The following is a 16,536-nucleotide window of genomic DNA, read 5'->3' on the forward strand; positions in this document are numbered from 1 at the left end:
TCCCTTCTCACCACCCATCTGTATTTTAAATTCCACCATATTGTGATCGCTCCTTCCGAGAGGATCCCTAACTATGAGATCATTAATCAATCCTGTCTCATTACACAGGACCAGATCTTGAACCACTTGTTCCCTCGTAGATTTCATTACATACTGTTCTAGAAAACTATCGCGGATACATTCTATAATCTCCTCCTCAAGGCTGCCTTGACCGACCTGGTTAAACCAATTGACATGTAGACTAAAATCCCCCATGATAACTGCTGTACCATTTCTACATGCATCAGTTATTACTTTGTTTATTGCCTGCCCTACCATAATGTTACTATTTGGTGGCATATAAACTACTCCTATCAGTGACTTTTTCGTCTGACTATTCCTGATTTCCACCCAAATGGATTCAACCTTATCCTCCATAGCACCGATGTCATCTCTTGCTCGGATGTCATCCTTAAATAACAGCTACACCACCTCCTTTACCATCCACTCTGTTCTTCCGAATAGTTTGATACCCTCAGAAATTTAACTCCCAATCGTGACCATCCTTTAACCATGTTTCAGTAATGGCCACTAAATCATAGTCATTCACGATGATTTGAGCCATCAACTCATTTACCTTATTCCGAATACTACGAGCATTCGGGTAAAGTACACTTATGTTGGCTTTTATACCTCTGTTTTGAATCTTAACAACTCGATCAGTAACCTCTCCTAAGTTATATTTCCTCTCAACTTTTCACCCAATTCTCCTTGTCGTTGAACCCATATCTTCATGTAACAACCTGCCGCGTTGCTTACCATTTATGTTTTTACTTCCCGTTTCATTCCTTTTAATATTACTGGGCCTATTCACTGAGCTCCCCTCAGTCACTGTACCTTGTACTGTCGCCCTTTTTGATTTTTGACTATGGCTTCTCTCCCATACGCTTTTCCCCATTACTGCCTTTTGTTTCTGTCCCTGCTTTACTACCTTCCGACTTCCTGCATCAGTTCCCATCCCCCTGCCATATTAGTTTAAACCCTCCCCAACAGCTCTACCATACACCCCCCCCCCCCCGCCCCCAAGGACATTGGTTCCAGTCCTGTCCAGGTGCAGATCATCCGGTTTGTACTGGTCCCACCTCCTCCAGAACTGGTTCCAATGCCCCAGGAATTTGAATCCCTCCCTCTTACACCATCTCTCGAGCCACGCATTCATCCTATCTATCCTTTTTTAAAATAAATTTAGATTACCCAATTATTTTTTCCAATTAAGGGGCAATTTTAGTCTGGCCAATCCACCTACTCTGCACAGTTTTGGGTTGTGGGGGCGAAACCCACGCAGACACAGGGCGAATGTGCAAACTCCACACGGACAGTGACCCAGAACCGGGATCGAACCTGGGTTCTCAGCGCCGTGAGACAGCTGTGCTAACCACTAGGCCACCGTGCTGCCCTTATCTTATCTATCCTGACATGTGTAATTTATTGTGCTGTTGAATGATGGGATTTGTGTAGATTAGTTAATCTTTTGGCTGTGCATCTGAGGAGGAAAGCAGAGACTAGGAATATTTTATTCATAGTTGAATTTGGAAGTGCAAATGTTTTTGAAGTTTGTTCTGAAACTTTATTTACCATTTAATTACTTCCAGGAAAATGAGAAAAGCAACCAAAGCCACTGTGATATTCAGGACCAATCTGCAATGCTGGATACACTTGCCTTGGATCTTCCTGGTCCCAAAAGGTAGTTGATGAGTGTAAAAGATGCTCTTAATTCTTAGTCATTTTTGCATGCTTTTGCTATTATGTCTTCAAAGGACCTGATAATTACTGAAGACTGTTAAATTTATGCAAAGTAATTGAATTTTTCAGTGAGAAGATAAAAATTTGGAACAAGAGTAGCCATATCATCTCTCAAGCTTGTTTTGTCATTCAATAAGATCATGGCTAAACTTCTGCGTCAGTTCCACTTTCTTGCCCCATCTCTTTTCCCTTTACTGCCTTGGGTGTAGATTGACCTCAATCTTGAATATACTTTGTGACTGAGAATTCCAAAGTTTCAGAATCCACTGTGATGGAATTCCACCTAGTCTCTGACCTAATTGCTCGGTATTTATCTTGAGGTTATGACCCCCCATCTCGCGTTCGACCCTCCAGCCAGGAGAAACAATCTATCAAACCTGCTTCTAAATTCCAGAGAATATTGGCTCATGTTACTTTTGGGCACTGTTTTTATTCTGGGAATCAATCAAGTGAACCGTTATTGCACATCCTCTAAGTCAATTATATGTTTCCTTGGCTAAGGAGACAAAAACTTTACACAGTACTCCAGATGTGATTTCATCAGCACCTCACATAACTCCAGAAAATTTAATACTGCTACTATCTTGCAATAAAGGCTGAAAAAAACATTGTCTTCCTAATTCCTTGCTGTACCTGCATGTTAAATATTTGTGATTCCTGTTCAAGGACATCGGAATCTCTCAATCTCAATATTTGTTCACCTTGTGTTTTTAAAAACAATTTTGCTTTTCTATTCATCCTACTGACAGTGAATTTCTCATTTCCCCACATTTTAATCCATCTGCCACATTTTTGCCCAATCACTTAACTGCAGCTTTTTGCAGCCCCTTTTCTCGCAGCTTATTTTTCCACCTCACTTTATATTGTAGGCAAAATTGAATATAATAATAATCGCTTATTGCCACAAGTAGGCTTCAGTGAAGTTACTGTGAAAAGCTCCTAGTCGCCACATTCCGGCACCTGTTCAGGGAGGCCGGTATGGGAATTGAACCCGCGCTGGGTTCATGATAATTAATATTATTATCATGAATAATGGATTCTCGCATTTTCCTCCCCTCCCACCTATGTCAGGTTGACTGGTCTATTGTTCTCTGTTTCCCCTCTCCTTTCTTGACCAGCAGGTTATTTGTTTAGCACACTGGGCTAAATCGCTGGCTTTGAAAGCAGGCCAGCAGCACGGTTCGATTCCCGTAACAGCCTCCCCGAACAGGCGCCGGAATGTGGCTACTAGGGGCTTTTCACAGTAACTTCATTGAAGTCTACTCGTGACAATAAGCAATTTTCATTTTTCATTTTCCCATCAACAGGGACTTCTTTAGAACCAAATGAATTCTGGTAGATCAAAACAACATATGCACTATTTCTGCAGTATAGAGGGGCTGGTTTAGCACAAAGCTAAATCGCTGGCTTTGAAAGCAGCCTACTTGTGACAATAAGCAATTTTAATTTTTTCATTTTCAACTTTTAGTCCCATTATTTTCTCCAGTAGTTTTTTTTGTTAATAATTGCTTCACATTCCTCTTTAAACTCTTGGTTACAATTTCTTTTTATTTTTTTCTCCATTATAATTATTCCCGTTTCAACCCAAAACCCTAGTTTACTTTTCAATAATCTCATCCTCTTTTTATGCTTGTTATCAAACTCTTACAATCTTTTAATATTTCTTCAGAGTTTACCCTCATTCTATTTCATTGATCATCCTTCACCGTTTTTCTAAAAAGTATATATATTGAGATTTTACATTTAAAAACGCAGCAAAGTTACACAATAATACATTGCCATAAGCAAGGAGAGAAAAAACAAAAACAGATTAACCTACATGAGCACAGAATGAAACCGGAGAACAACATCGCAACTGGCTCAATACAATCGTCAGACAGAACTCGGTACTCTTCTAGCCCCACCAGAGACGAGGGATTACCAGATCAGGATAAGAACCAATATAACGCTCATCTGGATGAAGAGAAGAAAGGGTGGTGCAGAAACTCGAGGTGGGGTCACCCAGCCTAACTCAAGCCGAACACTTGCAGAAATTATACCCAGAGCAACCTCCCTCCTCAACAACCTAACCACCATAATAACTCCGAAGAGGAACACCGAGAGACCCAAGCAAAAGAAAGGAAAACTCAACCTCAAGAAGGAGACAGAAGGACCCAGTCCTCCCAGTATACAAACTCTGACCAGGCCAAAGAAGGATAAAGACACTGGTTGTTAATTTGGAGAACATAAACAAAAATATAAATGCAAAAGAAAAACACAAAATGGATTAGCTCTAACTGTGTGTTTGTGTGTGGGGGGTGGGGGAGGAATGTGTGAAGCTATCCTCAAACTCAGTGAGGACTGAACTAACCTTGTCAACCATATTCACCTCATCCTGGCTCCACTCGTCCTCGTCATAAATGCGACCGGGGTGACCAAGAAACACACCCCAACCATAAGAAGGATTATAAGACACTAACCAGAAGGGGTGAAACTGCACTAATCACACTTCCCATATTTTAAAAAAATATATATTATTGGGATTTTTTTAACATTCAGCAACAAGATTTATACATAACAAACGAGACAGAGCCCATTGGCAGAAACACTTTCCCTGTGACTCGTGTTCCTGTGTTTGCATTATCCTATTTACATTTGTGTTTAAAATCAATACCAGAACTCTCTTGGGGGGGGGGGGGGGTCTCTTTCTCTCTCTTCACCCCCCCCCATCACTTCTGCCATGCCTTCTCTCCGACGCCCATGTGGTTCACAGACTCGGCCCCTCAGCAACTGCAACCCCCCACAACGAGCATCGAAAATAGGATGATATAGGACCAGTGATCGGTGAGCCCTACCAACCACTGGCCTGACATGATATGTTGTGCTCCATTGAATTTGATGTGCTGAGCCTCCAAATCAAGATTACCAAAACATGACAGTCAATTCTCGAACTCAATCGGAAACTCATCTCCCACTTCTTGCCAGGGACAGGGTACGGGAGGGGGGGAGGGGGACCTGCTCGGCGCTCATTTCCCGAACCTGTCAGGATAAATGACACACCATGCAGCAAGATTTTGAAGGCAGTGCTCTTTCAAGTCCAAGGGCGCCCTCATGTGCCTCCACCTTTCTTCTAAAAGTACCCCTCGGTCCTTCGAAGTGATCTCTAATGACCTGCATTGCAGAGCCAAAATTCTCTGTCGCCTAAGATGTTCTCTTTGCTGTCATTCGATGCAGATTGCACAGCCACAGCGCGTCCGCTCAGCCACAGCGCGTCCGCTCAGCACCACCTGCGCCACTACAAACTGGGTCCCATCTCAGACCACCACAAACAAATGACAATTTTAGCATTTTGCCTCCAGGGACATAGCGCAAGCTATATAGCCCAAGAAAAAATATGAAATGTGCACCAGGATGAAATGAAGGATTAAAAGATGAGCAGAGCTGGAGCTCACAAAGATGCAACCGTTCCAGTGCTCGCATCAGTCACCATCCCCAGATTATTAAACCCTTCCCAATTCTCAGACTTGCTATTTGACTTGGCAACATTTAAGTTTCTCCTTTCAGTCCTTGATTTATCTTGTTAGCCACGCTTGAACCACTTTTCCAGTGGAGTTTTTTTTAACCAAGGTGTCTATTTGTTGAGAATTATGAATTATTCATTTTGTGTGCCATTGCTTAGCTACCTTTCTATCTTTTAACCTCATTTCCAAATCTACAGTTGATTTATCCCTCTCATACACTTCTAAAATTACCTTTGTTTAAATTTAACCCCCTAGGTCTGGATTTAATCACATCACTCTGAAACTTAATACAGCATTGTTGTTTAAAGTATTGTTTTTCTTGCATTCTAGGAGGCTTGTTGAGAAAACTGCACAATCTTCTAATACCTCTGATGTAGAATCCACTGGTGCAGCCAGCACAACCGAAACTACCTCAACTAGTCTGTCTAGACAGTCAAGGTAATCGCCCATTATTTTCTTTCAACGGCTTACAGTCAAAGCTTTTTCGTTTTTCAGTCCAATCAAAAGAATAATTAATATTGGTAAAAATGAGTGAAATTAGGGTTTAATCAACCTATGAAACGGTATGCTCTCCAATACCTCCGATAGCTTGAATATATCTTAAGAAATGCAGCCATTGAGGAAATTCCACAGAAGAGTCATTGGACTCGACGTTAGTCTGGCAGAATTTGTAAGAGAGTTAATGTTTAGAGTCCAATATGAATTGTTTCTCTCTCCACAGATGCTTGCAGACCTGCTGAGTTTTTGCTGCACTTACTGGTTTTATATTAGAAAAATGTGCATTCTTTACCTGCCGTGTCTGCGTGGGTTTCCACCGGGGGCTCCGGTTTCCTCCCACAGTCCAAAGATGTGCAGGTTAGGTGGATTGGCGATGATTGAACATATAATATACAGTGCAGAAGGAGGTCATTCAGCCCATCGAGTCTGCACTGACCCACTTAAGCCCTCACTTCCACCCATTCCCCCATACCTGATAACCCCTCCTAACCTTTTTGGGCACTAAGGGCAATTTAGCATGGCCAATCCACCTAACCTGCACTGACCTGGGAGGAAACTGGCACACCCAGAGGAAAACCCACGCAGACACGGGGCGAACGTGCAGACTCCGCACAGACAGTGACCCAGCAGGGAATCGAACCGGAGACCCTGGCACTGTGAAGCCACAGTGCTAACCACTATGCTACTGTGCTGAATTGCCCCTAGTGTCCAAAAAGGTTAGGAGGGGTTACTGGGTTAACCCAGTAGGGATAGGGTGGAAGTGTGGGCTTAAGTGGGGTGGTCTTTCCAAGGGTCGGTGCAGACTCGATGGGCCAAATGGCCTCCTGCACTGCAAATTCTATGTTCACTGTATTTTCTTAAATTTCAGAACTGATTTTGATCAGCTCAGCGAACATCAACTGCATCGAAATAGTTCAAAACAGTGTGTCATAGCCTAAATTACTGAAGTGACGTTTTTCTACATTTTAAGAACCTGTTAGTGTTTTGTATGTAAAAATATTGGTGCAGTTTTTAAAATGCTCTTAATTTTAACTGTGGCAATGCCCTTTATGCAGATAGTGTTTTGAATTTATAAGCATTCATTCATTAGAATAGTTTTTCTGTTGAAAATATAACTTGCTGGTTTGAAAGTTAGAAAATAGATACTATTACAAATTAATTCTGTTGTCTGAGCATTTTGACTTTTATGGCAGTACCTCTGCATGAATAAAACTTCATGACACGTAAAATTATTATGGGGGAGTTGTTGGGTTACGGGTATAGGGTGGATACGTGGATTTGAGTAGGGTGATCATTGCTCGGCACAACATCGAGGGCCGAAGAGCCTGTTCTGTGCTGTACTGTTCTAGAAAAAGTTGAGTTAAAAATTAGACTTCTTGTGTTACTTATTAGGCCAAGTATTCTTTTGAAGATTACAGCTTGTATATCTATTATTTTGATTTAGTCTTTCTGGTCCAAGAAGGAGAACTCGCACTGGTAGATCTTGGCCATTAACGTTGCAACGTTTGAAAAAAAGGCGAGGTCGTGCTTCACCTAGAACCTTTCAGGCTCAGACATCAGAAAGTGGAAATGATAATGATGAAAAAGATGATTGCCAGTATGAAGGACTTGATACAGAAATCATCAGTGATCAGGACATGCACCTGAATCATTTAAAATCATCAATCACCAACTATTTTGGTGCTGCTGGTAGACTTGCCTGTGGTGAAAAGTATCGAATCCTGGCTCGTCGAGTGACTCTGGATGGCAAAGTGCAGTACCTGGTGGAGTGGGAAGGAATAACTGCATCCTGATTACTTGTAATCAAGTTTCTTTGAGAAGCTCCGTATCTTGTGAACTCTTGAACCTTTGAAGCTGATCTTCAGACAGACATTAAGGTCTTGATGTGTCTCTGCTTCTATGTATTTCTAGTAAATTTTATTCCTATGCAACTGAGAACTTTAAGCCCTGGGAGTGGGTAATTCTAAGTGTAAATGTTAATTAGCCATAATCTTTAATATTTTCAGGAACCATTTGCAATATTTTACAGTGACTTTTTCCACTCAGGCTTGATCTAAGAATTTTGGTGCTATTACTTACAACTGTGTACTTAAACAATACATGCGGGGATTGATTGATCTGTAGGTCAGTCTGTACCAAAATGAATTTGAAGTTATGTATTTTTTTTATATTGTCTGTAGTGTTGGTAGATGTTCTCAGATTTTTGTGTTGAATTCACAGGGTGAACAGAGTAATATTGCCTTTTGATGAAGCCGTACTGTACCTGGCAATTTGCTGTACCTTAATGATCACATTGATACCTCTGGAATTTTAAAAAATGTTACCCAGGATTGTTTTTCAGACTGGCAACTTTTTTGTAATGCTATTGTAAGCAAACCTGTTAGTTATTGCCATGTGTTTTTTTAATTTGTAATGGGCTGGTATAGCCAAAGAATAAAGAATTAAATTCACAAAACTTTTAAAGTCGTAATTGGGAAGTATATAGTTCAAATATTCACATTAAATTTACTTGCTGTAGTAACCATCTTCTCAATCCACAATCTGCATCATTTCTCTCTTCTCCTGCCCCCCCCCCCCCCCCCCCCCCCCCTTTTCTGTTCTGCCGTTTTATATTCTACTGAATTGCTTTCATTTATTTCCGGTGTCATCTAAAAAGATTCCAATTCTTGTTGGACTAAGATCCCATGGGCACTGGTACACTAAATTTTGGATCACAGTTGCCTCCTTCACTACGAATGTCCATCATTAGGGGATGTGGTGGCATAGTAGTTCCTTCCATGGACTGGTAATCCAGAGACTGGTTCAAATCCCACCATGGCAGATAGTGAAATGTGACTTCAATTTTTACAAATCTGGAATTGAAAGTCTAATGATGACCAGGAAACCATTGTTTATTGTTATAAGAATCTACCTGGTTCATTTATGTCCTTTAGGAAATGGAATCTGCTATCCTTACCTGGTCCGTGACTCCAGATCCACAGCAATGTGATTGACTGACTCTTAACTGCCCTCTGAAATGGCCCATTAAGCTACTCTGCTCAAGGGCAATTAGGGGTGAGCAATAAATGCTGAACGTTTCAAGTCTGTTTTGAGTCATCCAGACTCAAAAAACTCTTTCTCTCTCCACAGACATGCTGAGTCTTTCTAGTGTTTTCTGTTTTTACACCTACCCTTGCTTTTCCAGCTAATGGTTGATCTGGGATTTGGGAGGTGCCTCCAAAGAAGCCCTTGTAAGTTGCTGCAGGAGATAGCACATATTGCAAATATGAAACTTTGCGAACTATGAAACTTTGCGATTTTGCATGTGAAGGCTAGTGAAACCAACCCAACTTATCTGCAAACTACATTGAGATTTCACTCCCTTTTGTGCAATGCCACAGTATTACATTTCAAAACCTGCCATCGGGCAGCAGGGTGGCCTAGTGGTTAGCACAGCTGCCTCACGACGCTGAGGTCCCAGGTTCGATCCCGGCTCTGGGTCATTGTCCGTGTGGAGTTTGCACATTCTCCCCATGTCTGAATGGGTTTCGTCCCCACAACCCAAAAATGTGCAGAGTAGGTGGATTGGCCACACTAAATTGCCCCTTAATTGGAAAAAATAATTGGGGTAATCTAAATTTCTTATATGACAGACAAAAGTATATAAAAGGTAAGGATAAAGAAAAAAAAAAACCTGCCTTTGTGGACTGCACACCTTGAATGGTGTTGAATTTCATGCACCTAAGCAGACAAACAAACAGATTCTATCACATTCCTGACTTTTATCAGGTGAATCACAGGCACAAAATGCTCAGCCTTTGAGTTACGTTAATAATTATGGAGTTTGTGGCTGATCTGGTTGAATTTCCATCAATGGTAACCTCCCAGGATATTAAGATTTGGTAAAATTGTTCTTTTAAAAATAATTTGGAGTACCCAATTTTTTTTTCAATTAAAGGGCAATTTAGCATGGCCAATCCACCTGCACATCTTTGAGTTGTGAGGGTGAGACTCACCCAGACGCAAGTAGCATGTGCAAACTCCACAGTGACCCGGAGCTGGGATCGAACCCGGGTCATCTACGTCAGAAGACACCAGTGCTTGCCACCGTGCTGCCCTAGATTTGGTAAAATCGTAACAAACTGGGTGGTTATTGGTGGGTAAATGATGTTTGCTAGCATGTTGAGGTCTCCTCCCTCAGTTGGATTTGGAGCAGGCTGACGGAAGTAATTGGCCAGGGAGGGTAAATGTTATTTTTGTAAGTTACACTGGAGCAACTGATGAGACTGCTGCTAACTGGGAAAATGTGCAAGTAGGCATTACTCGGGCTTGAACAAATCGCAAAATTAGAACAGGGAATATGACAGACAAAAGTATATAAAAGGTAAGGATAAAGTCACCATAGTCCCAGATGACCATCGGCTGCTTTTCTCTTTGAGGGGAGAGCTGACTGGTGATGATTTAACCTGAGGATTGTTATATGACCCTTGGTGGTAATATGTCGTGTTCTTTGTCTTTTGTTCCAGAATGGTCAGTCGAGTTGATGACTAAGAATCCACCAATCATGAGATTGAAATAAAACTATTGTATAATGATTAATTAAATGAAGTTCACACATGCTACTGAGCTATAGTTAATAATAAAGTAATATTGAATCTGTCTAGCAGTAATCAATAATCTAATAGTCACTAATAATATCCTAGTGTTAACTCTCTAATCTAATACTCTCCTCGTGCTGTTCTCAGGTTTTCTCCTTCACTAACCCTACCCAGCATTCCCTGAGGTCTGATTTATATAGAGAAATGGTGTTGCCCTCTACTGTTTGAATTACAGAGATGTAATAATTAACCCTTCACTAGCTTGCCGATATACATATCATTACAAGGATCACCACGCCTCAAGCGAGGGACAAAGTTGAGAAGACAGCTCTTCATCAGTAACAGTGAATATAACAGAAAAAAGTATGTAAGACTAGTCAACCCCCTTTAGTCAACCCCCTTTTAATGCTGCCTAATGGCCAGAGCATGTAACTACATTATTTAACATGTTTGCCGAGAGGATTTCCAGTCTAAGTGCTGACAAAGATAGTTTCAACAATAAAGTGTTGACATAAAAACATGACCAACAATTGTGTTAAAGTTACACTGGAAGCACAAAGTGCAAGATTTCAATTAATACTAGCCAATTTCTTGTTGCATTGTGTAAGGGGAATGAAAACTCAGATGAGGCAGGTTTGGAGGATTGGACCAAAACATGCCAATGTCTTTCAGCTCCTAAATGTAAAACCACACGTTCCATTTTTATATGCCATTCACCTCTACTGAAGTTTTATGTCAACTTGGAAGGCAAAGTGAAATTTGTTGATTTTTATAGTACGGGCTGAGGTGCTGGGTGACAAAACCGAGATGCTACGGTGCCACTGGCCAGCTGTAATTACAGCACAACAGGTTTACATTGAATATTATACATATGGGCTGTTTCCATCATAAATGTCAACATCAGAATTTATAATGAAGAACTTGATACAAATTTGCAAAAAAGTACGGTGTAGAGGAAACGCAAACAATCATTTTAACAAAGAACAAAAAAGTACAACTCAGGAACAGGGCCTTCAAACCTGTGCTGATCATGACGCCCTAACGAAAAACAAAACCTGCCCTTAGTCCGTCCGTATCTCTTTTATTTCCTCCCTGTTCATGTACCCATCCAGATACGTCTTAAATGTTGTTAATGTGCCTGCTTCCACCGCATCCTCTGGCAGCGCGTTCCAACCATCCAGATACCTCTTAAATGTTGTTAATGTGCCTGCTTCCACCACATCCTCTGGCAGCGCGTTCCAGGCACCCACCACTCTGAAAAACTTACCCCGCACATCTCGCTTAAACCTTCCCCCTCTCGCCTTGAACTTGTGTCCCCTTGTAAGTGACACTTGCACGCTTGGAAAAAGCCTCTGACTATCCATCCTGTCTATGCCTCATACGTTTGTGGACCTCCATCAGGTCTTACCTCAGCCACCGTCTTTCCAGTGAAAACAATCCTAGTTTATTCAACTCTCCTCGGCCAATACCCTCGAACCCTAACCAAGGTTTTATACAGCTGCAACATGATTTCCCAACTCCTGTACTCAATGCCTCGGCTGATGAAGTTGTCACTTTTAGGGAACTGTGGACCTGCATACCCAGATCCCTCTATGTTAATTACTGCCATAATAATAATCTTTATTATTGTCACAAGTAGGCTTATATCAACACTATAATGAAGTTATTGTGAAACTCGCCTAGTCGCCACACGATGGTACCTGTTCGGGTACACTGAGGGAGAATTCAAAATGTCCGATTCACCTAACAAGCACGTCTTTCAGAATTTGTGGGAGGAAACCGGAGCGCCCGGAGGAAACCCACGCAGAGACAGGGAGAACGTGCAGAGTCTGCACAGACAGTGACCCAAGTAGGAATCGAACCTGGGATCCTGGTGTAATGCAACAGAGCTAACCACTGTGCTACCATGGACTGCACTCATTCACTGTTCCATCAATCCCAGCAGTCACCAATGCAAGAATAAAAATACTCACCTATTAACATTGCTGGTTTATAATGTGTGATGAATGTAGGAAATTGGTATATAGTATTTTATATCTGTTGCAGTAAGGTTTTTAAAGGTCTGGGTTAAGGTATATATTTGTTGCAGTAATATTATTAAAGAACCTAGGTTAAGGAATCCAAACTGTGTCTGCTAAAGCTGTAATTAAGAAGTCATAAAATATATGGTCATGATTAATTCAAATCACTTACTTGACTACAGATAAAGGGCTAATGGTGGCGCAGTGGGTTAGCCCTGCTGCCTCATGGCACCGAAGTCCCAGGTTCGATCCCGGCTCTGGGTCACGGCCCGTGTGGAGTTTGCACATTCTCCCCGTGTTTGCGTGGGTTTTGTCCCCACAGCCCAAAGATGTGCAGTGTAGGTGAATTGGCCATGCTACATTGCCCCTTAATTGGAAAAAATGAATTGGGTACTCTAAATTTATATTTTAAAAAATGTGCGAACACGTGTGCCCTCTTAACCGGCACATTTAGCCCTCTTACGTTCCATGTTCTCCCATTTACAGCTCCGTGTCTGCCTGGCCCACCGTAGGATACGCTCCTTGTCCAGGTACCTGTGGAATCTCACCATCATTGCTCGGGGGAGGGGGGGGGTCACCTACACGTGGCTTCCTCGCTAGCGCTCTGTGTGCCCCGTCCACCTCCAAAGGCCGGGTGAACGTCCCCACCTCCAACTCCACTGCAGCTTGGTGTTTCTCCTGTTCAGTCAATGCCTTCTCCACTTACTGGATCGCCCAGTCTTGAGCATCCAGTCTGAGTTCCAGCCTCGCAATCGATTCCTTAATCGGGTCTGTTGAGAATGTGGTTCAACTGAAGCATTCAAAGGGGAATTAGAGTATTATCTGAAATGGGCAGGCTTTCTGGGAGAGAGTGGGGAAGTGGTTCCAGGTCAGTTGTTCAATGGGAGGACCGGTGCAGACATGATGGGCTAAATGTCCTCCTGCTGAGTAAGGATTCTGTGATTGCTCTTCCGTGGACAGGAAGGGCTGAGTGGACTCTGTCCACGACACTGTGGAAGCTGAGCCTATGTACTTCTCGCTGAAAGGTGTAGTGAGGGCGCTCTGGGCACTGCCTGCTGCCAAGATACCGTGCCAGCCACCTCCATTGCGTCCGCTTTGCGGCTCACCACCACCCCCCCCCCCCCCCCCCCCCCCCGCGCCTCTTTAACGGTCACCCGCGCGGCCGCTGGAATTCAGCAAAAGCGCGCGCGATTGTGGGCAGGGAGAAGAGTCAGACCCGCACCAATCGGAAAGGAGCCGGCCGCCTTCCCCCCGCCCCCCTCTTGCACGGTCCAATCAGGAGGGAGAGAGAGTGTCCAATGAGCAGCCCTCAGGCGAGCGGCGGTGGCAGCAGCGGAGACTGGCAAGATGGCGGCGCTGTGCCTGGGTGCCTCTAGCGCTGTGGCACAGGCCTGGCACGTGCGGCCTTAAGGCTGGCCAGCGCCGACTGTATTTCCCTCATGGTGAATTGCGGTGGCGGTTAGGCAGTGCAGCAGGTAAATGCACCGATTTATCCTCATTGTGTGTTGGTTTATCGCCCGACTCTCGATCACCCCAAGCGAACCTGGTTGGTTTTGTTTTGGTAAATGCAGGTTCTGAGGCACTGACAGTTACTTTATGAATTCGGAACTGCTTTCAAGCTCCAATACTTGCGTAAGTCTGAGTTGTTAGGTGCTCACTTTCATCTTTTTAAATTAAAGTACCCAAATTGATTTCTTCCAATTAAAGGGCAATTTAGCGTGGCCAATCCACCTAGCCTGCACATCTTTGGGTTGTGGGGGTGAAACCCACGCAGACATGGGGAGAATGTGCAAACTCCACACGGACAGTGACCCAGAGCCGGGATCGAACCTGGGACCTCGGCGCCGTGAGGCAGCAGTGTCAACTGCTGTGCCACTGTGCTGCCCCTCTCACTATATCTTTTTCCGAATTATTGGTGGGTTGTAATAACTTTGGAATAGATGGCAGATTTCCCTATGCTGTTTATTCAATACTGCGTTTTCATACACTGAACATGTAACTCTGCACCTTGGAAAATGTCCTGCCGGTGATTTTGTTGCTAAATTTAAGAAGCAACGTTTTGAAAGATTGATTATGGGTAAATAGAGGTAGCCATGGTTACTTGTAGACAGCCATGGTTGGGAGTAGACTATGGTTTACAGGAATAAAACTCAGAAAGTAAATAAAACCCATGGTTCCTCAGATGAAATCACAGTTTGTTCCTTTATACAACGTTATTGTTTATCCAGTCCAGTCACAGTTTAAAAAGTATCTGTAACTAATAATATTGGTCAGATGCTTGTACAAAATGTGTTTTAAGTTAAAATAGTGATTTATGTCCCTTTGATTTTTGAACATTTTATAACCATCTTGGGGAAATAATTATACTGTTTAGAATATAGTTGCCGAATTTGTTATTCCATGTCAAAATGATTTTAAGAATCAACCCATCATAAACCTTGTGATAGGATTTCACAGGGAAATTCTAAATATTGTCATCTTGGATTTGCTTCTCTATCAATTTGGAGGGGACCTTGCTTGAGGAAAATGACAAAGTTAGGTATATGTCTATGAAGTGCCTGTAGCAGTTTTCTACAGGGTTGAGAAAAATCAAATAAATATTTTTTTTTACAAAAATGGGACAGTTTCATTTTTTACATGCTATACTAAAATGTACCTGTTCTAAGCATACTTACTACCTCTTCATTCACCTGAGGAAGGAGATGTGCTCCGAAAGCTAGTGATTCGAAACAAACCTGTTGGACTTTAACCTGATGTTGTAAGGCTTCTCACTGTCCTCACGCCAGTCCAACGCCGGCATCTCCACATCAAGCATATTTACAGGAATAGGCCATTCATCCCCTTGAACCAGTTCTGCCAGTCTGCTAGATCAATGCTGATCTGTATCATAATTACATCCTCCTGCCTTTGTTCTGCCACCTTTAATACCTTAAGAAGTCTCCGGGAACTTGGATTCATGTCGCATTACATTCCCCCCCCACCCCCTCCCCCAATCTCGCTTGGGCGTGCAAAGTCCTACCAACTGTCCTGGCTTGAGATAACTCACACCTCTTTAACCTGTGATTATCCCTCTCTCCAGTTGCTCCGTCTGGACCTGTGGACTTAATTACCTGCAAAGACTTGCATTCAAAGTATCGTATTGCATCTTTGACTTTGCCGATATATATGTTTCTGGAACCCAACTCTTCATTCACCTGAGGAAGGAGCAGTGTTCCGAAAGCTAGTGATTCGAAATAAACCTGTTGGACTTTAACCTGGTGTTGTAAGATTTCTTACTGTGCTCACCCCGTCCAACGCCGGCATTTCCACACCTTTAATACCTTGCCTAACAAAATCTATCAATCTTTACTTTTAAACTTTAAAATCACCAACGTCAGCAGCTCTTAACAGTGAAGTGAGCCCTGTATTTCCAATGTTTTTTGCGTGAAGAAATATTTTTTGACATTATCCTTGCACTGCCCAGCTCTCATTTTAATGTTATGTTGCCATGTATTAGACCCCTGTACCAGAGGAAATATTTTCACTCTCTTTACCCTTCTCTCTTCCTATTAATTCCTTTGATCATGAATTAGACACCCTAATTTTTTTATATTCCAGGGAACACATCTCTGTCTTAAGTAATTGGTTGTTTTTATGGAAGATACATGTGACTGTTGCAGAATTCATTGGGGTATACAATAGAATTTGTTCTGAAGTGAATTGTAAAAAACTGAGAGCCTGTTTAAGTGTTTTGATCTAAACTTCAATATTCAGGATAATGTAAAATAGTGGAGTCTTATGGTGTCAAAGTTCCATCATTGTGTCATAGAGATAATGCAATCACATTAATTTGGTTGTTGGGCGAGTTGTCATGGCTATGAAGAGACCAGTTCTATTTGTTGATTTAAGTTGTCCGCATTACTGTAGGATTAAATGGAAATATTTGTGAAGTAGCAATGGAACTTTACCATTTTAAAATGTAATATTTGAGTTTGTATAGATGTTGGATTGGCTCAGTTATGAAAAAAGCCACCATGTCGGAAGTTTGTCTTCAAGCCACACTACAAAGATTGGAGCTCATAATTTGGCTTTACAATTTGCTACAGTGCTGAGGGGGAATTGTAGAAAGTATTGTTCTTTGGATATTTACGAAGGCTCTACTTGCTTACTCATGGGAAA

General features: G+C 42.3%; 2 protein-coding genes and 1 long non-coding RNA gene across 9 annotated transcripts in view; 2 read left to right on the top strand and 1 right to left on the bottom strand.

The window, feature by feature from the left end:
* The window catches only part of mtf2 (metal response element binding transcription factor 2), a 63,365-nt gene extending 55,130 nt beyond the window's left edge, over positions 1–8,235 (top strand). For all 4 annotated transcript variants that reach the window (XM_038793845.1, XM_038793847.1, XM_038793846.1 and 1 more), the window contains 3 exons: positions 1,632–1,723; positions 5,613–5,720; positions 7,225–8,235. In XM_038793845.1, coding sequence (XP_038649773.1) covers positions 1,632–1,723; positions 5,613–5,720; positions 7,225–7,573 — 549 coding nt within the window. In that variant the 3' untranslated portion in view covers positions 7,574–8,235. The remainder of the gene's footprint in view (positions 1–1,631; positions 1,724–5,612; positions 5,721–7,224) is intronic.
* LOC119964412 overlaps positions 1–13,480 on the bottom strand; it is a 29,284-nt gene extending 15,804 nt beyond the window's left edge. The window contains exon 1 of the long non-coding RNA XR_005460294.1: positions 12,927–13,480. This is a non-coding gene — a long non-coding RNA (uncharacterized LOC119964412). The remainder of the gene's footprint in view (positions 1–12,926) is intronic.
* Positions 13,481–13,704: 224 nt separating this feature from the next.
* The window catches only part of ccdc18 (coiled-coil domain containing 18), a 182,276-nt gene continuing 179,444 nt past the window's right edge, over positions 13,705–16,536 (top strand). For 2 of the 4 annotated variants that reach the window (XM_038793852.1, XM_038793853.1), the window contains exon 1: positions 13,705–13,853. Coding sequence is in view for 2 of the 4 variants with exons in the window: in XM_038793850.1 (XP_038649778.1) it covers positions 13,975–14,010 (36 nt within the window). In the remaining 2 variants the exon portion in view is untranslated. Of the gene's footprint in view, positions 13,854–13,949; positions 14,011–16,536 lie in introns of those variants that run through there. The other 2 variants (XM_038793850.1, XM_038793851.1) reach the window with 1 other exon arrangement.

This window comes from Scyliorhinus canicula, chromosome 4 (genome assembly GCF_902713615.1).
Source record: "Scyliorhinus canicula chromosome 4, sScyCan1.1, whole genome shotgun sequence".
NCBI classification, from domain to species: Eukaryota; Metazoa; Chordata; class Chondrichthyes; order Carcharhiniformes; family Scyliorhinidae; genus Scyliorhinus; species Scyliorhinus canicula.